This window comes from Barbus barbus (assembly GCF_936440315.1).
Source record: "Barbus barbus genome assembly, chromosome: 48".
Classification (NCBI taxonomy): Eukaryota; Metazoa; Chordata; class Actinopteri; order Cypriniformes; family Cyprinidae; genus Barbus; species Barbus barbus.
Window position 1 is genome coordinate 15,650,840 of NC_136726.1, and position 12,049 is coordinate 15,662,888.

General features: G+C 35.6%; 1 protein-coding gene across 2 annotated transcripts in view; it reads right to left on the reverse strand.

Moving 5' to 3' along the window:
• LOC306866911 (E3 ubiquitin-protein ligase znrf1) overlaps positions 1-12,049 on the reverse strand; it is a 35,801-nt gene that overhangs the window by 11,314 nt on the left and 12,438 nt on the right. For both annotated transcript variants that reach the window (XM_079412341.1, XM_079412342.1), the window contains exon 2: positions 3,932-4,027. In XM_079412341.1, the coding sequence (XP_079268467.1) occupies positions 3,932-4,027 (96 nt within the window). The remainder of the gene's footprint in view (positions 1-3,931; positions 4,028-12,049) is intronic.

The window sequence follows — 12,049 nt, forward strand, 5'->3', positions numbered from 1 at the left end:
AATTCTCAAATGCTGTTGCAATTTTCCAGACACTGGTCCCGGCAAGCCGAACATGTTGCCCTTTCCCCCACACATCCCTGGATGACAGCAGGACGCACACCCTCCTGCACTTGAGCTTGTTATCCTCTTAGGGCCGATGACTTCAGCAGCTCAGACGAGCTGCACTAGTTTACAGGAATGGACAGGTGTGTGTGAAAGAGAGATCAGTCGCTGGTTAGGCCTTTCAGTTCAAGTTGTTGGTAATCATGCTCCCCATTCTTTCCACTAGATAGCTGTCAATTTGTGTCTGGGCTTCTTGGTTCAGCCCCTGAAATGTTAACACTATTACTTTGATAGCAGTTTTGTGTGTGTAAGTGTGTGTAACACCCTCTGAAGGGCCCATGTGAGCTGACCGGTGTGTCTTTTCCAAGCCAGGACTATGCATGATGATATTTTAATACCTGCTGTTAAATTTAGCTCTCACATGGGGAGGGGGATGAGAGAGAGTTTTTCAGAGGGCAGAATAACATTTCTGTTACACAATGTTTTCTTCATGGATTCATGGCTGAAAGAAAATGATCTATCTATCATATCCTGATTGTCTATCTATCTATCTATCTATCTATCTATCTATCTATCTATCTATCTATCTATCTATCTATCTATCTATCTATCTATCTATCTATCTATCTATCTATCTAAGAATTTTCTTTGACTTGATTCGCTGAATAAGGTCCTATGTTTTCAGTTTGGAAGAAAAGAATGGTATTTTATACGGCACAGCACTGTTGGTGGGTCTTGGGAATTCTGGTCAGCAGGAGTCTGGCACGAGCGTCTGTCTACAAGACTGGAATACACTACATGACTTTTAAAATCTGAAGAGGTATTAAGTGTATGGGCATCATTCACTTACTGACTTTGTAATAGTCACAGAGGAAAAACTGGCCATCATACACTTCAATGAAATCTGTCTACTCAAATCTGCAGACTGGCTCTGATTTTGGCAACTAAGCGTCAGCTTCTCAAGACTGTAAATCGGAGAAAATCTATCTATCTGTCTATCTAATTTTCATGAAAATAAATTAATAAAAATTTAAGAAATTTAAGAAAAATCTAAGAAATTGTATTTTAATAATCATTAATGTTTTATTTTGTTTTAATAATCATAATTAAAGGTAATAGGTTAGATACAATTAAACTACAAATAATTTAAAAACTGCAATTATTTTCATATAAGATAAAAAATATGAAAATAAAATAAAATTCAATGGATGAGTTGTTACCACACTAAACAATTCAGTGAACTATAATTATAATCTGTCCCATAGTTAAATAAATAATATATATCATTTAAATAATACTTATATCTCTCACTTGCACACAAGTCTGAATTTCTTTTTCGTATGCTTTTTGTTTTTTCTCTCTCTCTAACCCATATTCGTCATCCTTTCCTATCAAAATACTTGAAAATAGAACTTGATCTGAATTTCTTATGACGAACGAAAGTTTCGGAGGCAGTGTGTAAACATGATTGACACAACATGAGGTCGTATTCATTTTTTAACGTGCGAAAATTACAGACAAGATTTCGGACCTTTACACTTTTACTTTAAATACATTATTCCCGATTTAAAATAATTAATATGAAAAAATTTACAAACAACAAAAATCACCTAAAACAAGCAATGCTACATAGCAGATAAAACTATTCAGTAATGAGTATTAAAGGTAACATTTTTCAAGTGTTACAATTGCATTCAATCAACAGTGACAGCTGTAGCTGAGATCTTTTATTTAATTATTATATTTCACATTATATTATTATATATTCATATATTATTGTATATACACTAGATTTCTCTTACAGTTCAGTTACTTTTTGCACATAAACGTCAGTGTTTCACTTCCTTAGGTCAACCCTCCAACTCATGTTAGAATGATTCAGAACATTAACACTGGACATCACAATAAAGTAGTGCTGTATTTTGTAGAGGATAACACAATATAATACCTATCTATTATTTTGTGAATGCTATCTCCTCTAGGGTGAAACATGTATTAGTTCAGGGTTAGTCCAATGTTTCATCTAGCATTAGGGTTACATCTAGGGTCATTCCCTGCCTGAATCAATACAAACTGGGGTGGATTAGAGTTCACAGGGAAATGGAGGGCTAGCGGGCACGAACCGCAGTGTCAAAAGGCAAGCAAAGTGCACATACTGCACTCACAGACAGCGGCTTTTACAGTGAGCAGATCTGCTGACGTGTGACTGTCACCGGCTGCAGCTGGCAATGGGACAGTGTGCATTGTGGGAAATAAGATTAACTCCAGTGTGTTCTGGTCTGGTAATGTCACCAACTTGAACATGGTGGGGTCAGTAAGTGACAAAATGATAAAACGAGGGGTTAAATAGAAGCAAAACTGTAAGGAAAGCAATTGTTCTTGCTGTTTACAACTGGTATTAACATGTATTCATTTTCTTTTAAAGGTGACTGTATATTTAAAAGCCTTGTTTTAGCTCAATAATTGTTGACAAGTAAACCAAAAAGCATTAAATGAATGTTTTTGTGAAGACAGATCATGTGACACCAGTAAAGATCAGATGCATCGCTGCGGGTCACCTTTAGCTCAGGCTGGGTTGGACAGCTGTCCCTCAGTCAGGTAGCTGTCTGTCAGCCGTCCATCCAACCCAACACAGCTGTTACAAGCAGAGACTACGCATGTCATCGGGTCACTACAGTCAAGTCATGTGTGCCATCTTCCTGCAAAGCTGCACTTGCCTCATCCAAAAGCTCACAGAATAGATAGTGAGCTAGTGTTGCTTGTCAGTGTATTGCACCACTTCTTGAATTATACAGATAAAAAAACTACTTGTTTAGACTACTAAAAATGAAAAGTATTTATTTATTTATTTGAATTAATTATAAAATTATTACAATTGCAACTGTTTTCATATAAGAAAAAACTTATGAAAACATAATGAAATAATAAAAAGAATTAACAAAAAAATAAAAGATAAATTTTTATTTTCTTACAATAAATAGGTTTAAATTATTTAACAGATAATTTTAGATTTAAATGAATTAGATCATTGTAATTTATTTTATAAAGTATAAAAATTATATACTTTGTTAAGATGATAAAAAATCTTGTTTTTAATAAGATCATTTTAAAAAATATATTAGAAATTTTCATAGATGTAAGAAGTCAATTTATTTGAACTTAAGGCTTAGTTTTAAATTAATTAACCAAAGCATAAAATATCAAATGTGTTCAAAGTTGACCTTATTCTTAATAAAAAAAATATTTTTAATTGAGCACAATTCATCAAAGCACTAAACTTTTTTCTATAGAAATCTTCAAACAAAAAAAACTTTCTCTGCCTCTGAAACAACCTTTTATCTAATGTAACCATGATAAGAATAATATTAATATTTAATACAGCCTTACATTTATTGAAAAAAATAAAATATTGCCCTATTTATTTCCCATTCTGTTTTACTCAGATATCCATAATATTACGGGACTTTAATGTGATGCAAATTCAGTAATATCTTTAAGACAATATGAGCAGTGATATCAAACATGGCTGGAGTAAAAATCCGTTGAGGAATATTTAGAAAAATGGACTAATTCAACAGCCTACAGATGCCTTGAAACTCTTTAGAAGATAAAAGAGAAAGCAAAAAATGGGTGACAAACGTCATATACAGTGATGACCTTGGTTTCCCACGGCAAAACAGAAAGAGAGAGAGAGAGAGACCTAGATTAAGGGGTCATCCACAGTTCACAGACTCTTTTCAGCCCCGGAATGGAGTCACAGACAAGAATGAAATGGAGAATGAAAGAATAAACTGATACAGTGACTCAAAAAAGGAGGAAAATAGTGAAGAGGAAAGATACGGAGTTGATACCGCTGAAGCTTGCGGGAATAAGAGGGGGCGGGTCTTACCGTTGTAGGAGAGGCGGGGCTTGCTCAGACACATGATGAAGTGAACTTCCATCTCATTGGATGCCACTGATTTGGAGCAGACAGGACACTTAAATCCTGGAGAGGAAGAAGGAAACAGCATTGTCAGAACTCTCGAAGCAGCAATAAGCCGGCTAAGGCGGTGGAATGAGCTGTGACAGTGATTCAGCAGTCTGATAACTGCCAATGCCATAATCCTGCGCAACATCTTATGTTTCTATGCATTAGCTTGGCTTTTAATAACTTCGTTGACACAAGGTTTTTAAGTTTAAACTTATACTTTACAAACACATACATCAATGTCACTTGTTCACCAATATATTTATGACATCGGCAGCTACATAAGACTCATGTTAGGCCGGTATCAGAAAACAAACATACAGTTTTCTTAGCTTGCGGTTAGTCACATGTACCTTACCTGCGTCATAAGAACTTCAGACTAACATATGAGTTTTACAGTCCAATAATGCATAAATGGCTGATATTAAAATACTATATTATTTGGGGCTGGTTTTAGTTCATAAGAGGTTCATGAAGGCTGCATTTATTTGATGAAGAACAGAGTACACATAGTAATATTGTGGAAGGTTATTACAATTATAAATGGCTATATATAATATATTTTAAAATGTATTCCTGTGATGTCAAATTTGAATTTTCAACATCATTACTTCAGTCTTCAGAGTCACATTATCCTTCAGAAATCATTTTAATATGCTGATTTGCTGCTCAAAAAACATTTCTTATTATCATCAGGTACCAGTTTTGGTGATTAATAATTTTGTGGAAACTGTGATTTTGTTCAGGATTGTTTGATGAATATACATTTCAAACGAATAGAATTTGAAATAGAATTTTTGTAATATTAGAAATGCCTTTGCTGTCACTTTTGATCAATGTAATGCATCCTTGCTGAATAAAACTATTAGTAATTTTAATTTTAAAAAGTCTAACTGAAACTCAATTTGTAATCTACATTAAAAATAAAGCAATTAAAATTAAAAGGCTTCACAAAATCCTAAATGTACATTGCATAATCATTTGAGATTTGCTAAAGATTACGTTACAAATTTGAATAACACAACAGTGTTATTAAAAAGATTTCTTCATTTGAGCACTATGATGGAAAAAAGTCAAATGTACTAGTAAAGGAAATTAGTATTGCGCAATTGTATATTATTAAATAATTGTAAAAATGTCTAATATCAGCAAATATGGCACCATTATATCCAGATCCAAGCCTTAAATTCCTATTATTTATTTGATTGTGAAAATATTCAAATTTGCCTCTAAATGTTATGTTTTGTATTGCAGTGGGGCATTTATGTAGACCTCTATTCACCTCAACAGTAAAAATGGTCACAAAATGTAACTATTTATAATTTGAAGCGCCATATTTAACTTTTGACAGAAATGAAAACAAGACTGTGAAGGAAGGAACACAGTGTGTTCAATGATGAAAAGTCTTTCAGTGAAAAGAATTATAGGATCTAGGGCCTTTTTACATTGTGTACCATTATAAAGACTGTCTATCCCTCACAGCCTCGTTTTCATCACCGTTAAGTTCATATCAAGTCTAACCAGTCTATTATGCAATAAACCACAACACTAACATCAAATCAGCAACCAAAGGGAGCTTCCACTAACACCCTGTCCTCCGACATCAGACCGCAGGCCCGTAGGGGAAGACAGAAAGAGAAAGCCATTCACACATTGAGTCCCACAGAGCTGGGCTGTGTCCTTCATAAACAATCATTGAGACTCTGTTTGGCACCTCACATCCCACCATGAAGCCCGCAGGCCTTGTTTTAGACCTTCGGGCCATGATTCGTGTCAATGTTTCCCAATGCATTGAACTCTAGGGTGAGAAGTGGCAAGCTAAATGTTGTTCCTTAGCAGACTTTGATGAAAGAATTCACGTTCACAAACTATAAGAACACTTGCCACGTCAGCACGGCTATATAAAACACAGGCTGGTGTGTTTGGGGACTTCCATTGGAGAAGGTGCAGGTGTGGTTTTGAAACTGTACAGTACATGAGGTCATGGCCTTGCCGAAAAGACTCGAAACCAAGAAAATTATAGTTCTGTACAACTTACAGAACTGGTATAGCACAAGTTGCTCAGTCTCAGTATTCATGAAGAACTAGGAATAAGTACTGAACAGGAAGCTCTTTCACAATTGCCTGGAGGGATTTTTAGAAATTGTAAATATGAGAAAAACCTGATTGGATTTCTGCCAAGAGTTCTTTTGTGTTCATGATGTGGAACCTTGGTTTGAGGGGAGCATTGTAAAATCTAATTAACAGCAGTTTTACATTATTTTAGTGCATATGTTGATAATTATTTAGGGTGAAGACAGGTTGTTTGCCCTGTGGGAGCAGCCTAAGATCTCTGGTTAACTCTTGAATTTTGTTTATATTTTTGTATTAAATGAGGTTGTAAGAAGCAATATTATTAAATGAAAAATAAGTCATCCAAATAAAAAAATTCTGTCTTTAATTATCCAAGCCTGTTTTGCTGAAAAGACCTAAAATAGTCCCGTAATCAGGAGTAAGAAAGTACAAATCAATCAATAATGCTTTTGCATCATATGCCATCATTTTCCCTCAAAAGTGTTTATATGGAGTTACATTATAGCTGTTTAACTTATAGTGCAAATATTATTAAAGAAAACCTAATAGTTAGAAAAAATATGAAAATGTACAAAAATGTTTTTTAACATTTTATTTTTTATAAATTCGTGTTTCAGCAATCTTTTATTCAGCAAAGATGCATTGAATTGATCAAAGGTGACAGTAAAGACATTTATAAGATTTATAACAAAATATTTCTAGTTCAAATAGGCTAAATGTTATTCTTTTTAACTTTATATTCATCAAAGAAGCCTGAAAAAACTGATCACTGTTTTAACAAATATATTAAGCGCCACAAATGTTTTCAACATTGATAATAATAAGAAATGTTTCTTGAGCAGCAAATCTGCATATTAGAATGTTTTCTGAAGGATCATGTGACACTGAAGACTGAAAATTCAGCTTTGCCATCACCGGAATAAAGTGCATTTTTAAATATATTCACACAGAAAACAGTTATTTTAAAGTGTAACAATATTTCACAATATTACAGTTTTTATTGTATTTTTGGTCAAATAAATACAGCCTTCGTAAGCACAAGAGACTTCTTTCGAAAACATTTAAAACTCTCACTGACCTCAAACATTTGTGTAAATATATATATATAAATACATAGCTAAAATATGGTGGGGCCAGTGACAATGTTGGCAGAACACATAAAAATTCTTCAAAAGTGTCTACTCTTGTGTTAAACAGCAAGAAAAATCAGCAAATGAGTTTGGAACGACATAAGTGTGAGCAAAAAATGATAAAATTTGCATTTTTGGGTGAACTTCAGTGAAAGAAAGCAGGTGCAGACAGTCTAATGAACAAAAGTAGCCATGCCAGGAAAAAGAGTGAGACAGAATAAGAATCCAAACTGAGCCAAAATGCAAAGTCAGTAAAAACACAGCACAAAGTAAATGTAGGGACGAAGACAGCCCAATCTGTCAATATAACCCAAGTTCGATTCTCTCCGTTTCCTGACTCTTCACGTAGCGCACACCCCAACCTCCAAATCCCACCCCAGGAACCCTGATGAAGCCTGACCCAGTTTTCCCTAGGCTGCTATTTTCAGGCACTCCTTGGGGACAGATGGAGAGAAAGAGAGAAAGAAAGAAGACTGAAGTAGAAAACGGAGGTGTGGAAATCTCTGACAGGGATGTCCCATCTCCGTAGAGCTGTGATTCACTGAAACAAAGCTACTAAAGCGGGGCGACGGGGTTCCATCAGTCAACACGCAGAACTCAAGTCGCACATGCGAGAGAGGCCAACTGTCTCCACTATGCAAGTATCACATGATGCCGAAAATATCAACAGCAGCTCACCACAGCAACAAACAGACCAGACGTCTTTCATGCCCAACCGGCCATAATGACAATGAGCTTATGAGATCAAGTCATTAGACTTATTTGTAAATTACCTCAGTTGACCTCGTCCAAGTGGAATGTTGCTTTCCAAGAGCTTTTTATGTCAAAAATCATATAATCTCGTCTTCATGATGTTCTAAACCTGCATGACTTTCTATGATTTTTGTCTTGATTGCTGCTTTTCACGTAGTAACAGTGAATGGGGACTGAAGCTTTCAAGCTTCGAAAAGGGTTGAAAAAATATTACAGAAGTGGTCCATAGGACTTGTACACAATTATTAAGGTTTTCTGATTGCTTTTTGTTAGAAACTGACTAAAATTGAAGTCATTTTTCATTGATAATCTTTCTCCAGTCTTGCTGAGACTGATTCATTGAGTCAGTGAATTGAACTCAAGAATGAATGAGTCCAAACAGTGAACGAATCATTCAAATTAGTTTTGTGAACTCAATCAGAATTCAGTTGACAAAATATTTAGAGTATATAGCATATTTAAAGCAGCAGAAGTTGCTGTACATTGAAGAAAAATAAATAAACTGTGTGGAAAAATAATTTTAAATCATAAAAAAACGAATTAAACCAAAATATAAAAATAAATAATACAGCTTTCTAACAAAAATGCAGATAAGAAGTTATACATAAGAAAAAAAAACTGATTAAAGAGAAGGAAAGAAACAATCAATTAATTAAGATTTTTAGTGACACAAATTTCAGTTTCCCATGACTTCAGAAGACTTAAAACTAGCACACAAATCATATGGACTACTTTTCAGGTACTTTACCGTTCTTTGTGCAGCTAAAAATGATAGCAGTTTAGGTAACAATTTATTTTAAGGTGTACTTGTTACACGTTACATGTACTTACTATTATAATAACAATAAATTATCCATAGTTACATGCAAGTAACCCTAACCATATTGTAAGTACATGTAGTTAATTAATACTCAGTACTTAAATGTATAATTACACTGTAAGAAGGACTCCTTATGGTGCAATCTTAACAACCTGGAGCTTAACACGCTCAAAACTGTGGAGATGATCGTGGACTTCAGGAGAAAACCCCCTGCACTCCCCCCACTCACCATCATGAACAGCACTGTGACTGCAGTGGAGTCATTCAGATTCCTGGGCACCACCATCTCTCAGGACCTGAAGTGGGACAATCACATTGAAAAAGGCCCAGCAGAGGTTGTCCTTCCTTCGCCAGCTGAGGAAGTTCAACCTGCCACAGGAGCTGCTGAAACAGTTCTACTCTGCCATCATTGAATCCGTCATCTCTGCACTTCAATAACTCTGGTTCAGCTCAGCTACCAAATCTGACCTCAGAAGACTACGGAGGGTAGTCCGTACTGCTTAGTGAATCATTGGTGCAACCCTCCCCACTCTCCAAGAACTGTACTTATCTAGAGTGAGCAAAAGGGCTGGTAAAATCACTCTGGACCCCTCACATCCAGCACACTCCCTCTTTGAACTGTTACCGTCTGGCCGACGCTACAGAGCTCGGAGAACCAGAACAACCAGACACAGGAACAGGAACAGTTTCTTTCCTCAGGCAATCCATCTCATGAACACTTGACAAAAAAACACGGAACACACAACTCTATTATTTATTCACCACACTTGCTTACGTTTTTATTTATAAATTTTTTTTTTTTCATTTCAAATTTGTACATATCAGACCTGTACACACATAATTCTCTATACTATATATTGTGTTTTTGCTGTTTTGCACATTGCCTATTTGGATATTTGTATTATTCTTTATTATCTGTGTCCTGTCCTGTTGCTGTCTCTCTGTTGCACTCTGGAGCTACTGTCACTAAAGCAAATTCCTCGTATGTGTAAACATACTTGGCCAATAAAGCACATTCTGATTCTGATTCTAAAATCATTTTATTTTACAGTCTTGTTCTGCATGTACATACTATGTACTTGTTATAGTAATTACAATAAATAATAACTAGGTACTAACCATAACCCATGTAGTTACCTTATATTACCCAGTACTTTCTTAGGTAAGTACACATAAGTACACATGATGTAACATAAAGTGCAAACAAAAAGCTCTGTTCATTATAATTGTGCAGAATTTGGATGAATACATGTGAAAAATAATGGCTTCATTTTCATTTTTGAGTGAATTGTCACTTAAATATGAATTCGGATGCCAGGCAGCATGGCTTGAACCTTTGTAAACAGGATTGGGGCTCTGATGAGGGGCAGAGTCCATGCAAAAAGGCCAAAATGAGCCATGGGCCCCTCAGTCAGTGAAATCCTAAAGGCTGCTGGGAAGAGCAGCTGCTTGCTCTCAAAGTGCGTGGCTTAATTAGACACTCTATTGGTCTTAATGAGTTCTGGCTCAAGTCAGGACATTAATGGGAGACTGAGCGTTTGGAACTTTGTGTATTTGTGGGTTAATTGCCACTGCTGTGTGTTTTAGTGGTCAAGGGGGACAGCTAATGGTCAAAAAGACACTTTAACTCGAATTTAGCCTTGATTACAATCAGGCTACACTTTAAAAACTTAATTTCTTTCAGTTTGGGAAGTCTTGTTGTTTAGTTGTTTTTATTTCAAAGTTGTTTACTGTATGTCCTTCACTTGGAGCATAAATCAACATCCGTTTCAACTCATAAAACAATCCAGACTTGAGACTCATAGAGCAGCATCTCGTCGTGCCGTGTCTCCGCACACATCTGAAATGGAGCCGTTACGCTCTGCACCTGTTAAAGTGTCCCATGGCTCTCGTCCTTCGAGCTGACGCATTCCTCAAGCAGAGCCGACTGCTCCGTCTGATATTCATGCATTTTTGATGATACCTCCACATATAGTTCTTGCTCCGTTCCCCGTGGCCGAAGATGAAGTCAAAAAGTTTAAGGCAGGAATACACATTTTTCTCCGATTTACAGTCTTGAGAAGCTGATGTTTAGTTGCCAAAGTCAGAGCCAGTCTGCAGATTTGAGTAGACAGATTTCATTGAAAATCATGTAGTGTATGATGGCCAGTTTTTCCTCTGTGATTATTACAAAGTCGGTAAGTGAATGATGCCCATACACTTAATACCATACACTTAATACTTAATACCTCTAAATAAATAGATAATCAGAATTAGACAGACAGACAAACAGAATTAGACAGACAGACAGAAAGAATTAGACAGACAGATAGGTAGATAGGCAGACAGATAGGTAGACAGGCAGACAGATAGGTAGATAGGCAGACAGGCAGACAGATAGGTAGATAGGCAGACAGACAGACAGACAGATAGATAGGCAGACAGACAGACAGAATTAGACAGACAGATAGGTAGATAGGCAGACAGATAGGTAGATAGGCAGACAGACAGACTAGATAGATAGATAGATAGATAGATAGATAGATAGATAGATAGATAGATAGATAGATAATCAGAATTAGACAGACAGACAGACAGATAGATAATCAGAATTAGACAGACAGACAGACAGACAGACAGACAGATAGATAATCAGAATTAGACAGACAGACAGTCAGAATTAGACAGACAGACAGATAGATAATCAGAATTAGACAGACAGATAGATAGACAGACAGATAATCAGAATTAGATAGATAGATAGATAGATAGATAGATAGATAGATAGATAGATAGATAGATAGATAGATAGATAGATAGATAGATAGATAGATAGATAGATAGAATTAGACAGACAGACAGACAGATAGATAGAATTAGACAGACAGACAGACAGACAGAAAGATCGATAGTCAGAATTAGACAGACAGACAGATAATCAGAATTAGACAGATAGATAGATAGATAATCAGAATTAGACAGACAGATAGATAGATAGATAATCAGAATTAGACAGACAGACAGATAGATAGATAATCAGAATTAGATAGATAGATAGATAGATAGATAGATAGATAGATAGATAGATAGATAGATAGATAGATAGATAGATAGATAGATAGATAGATAGATAGATAGATAGATAGATAGATAGATAGATAGATAGAATTAGACAGACAGACAGACAGATAGATAGAATTAGACAGACAGACAGACAGATAGATAGAATTAGACAGACAGACAGACAGACAGACAGACAGACAGATAGAATTAGACAGACAGACA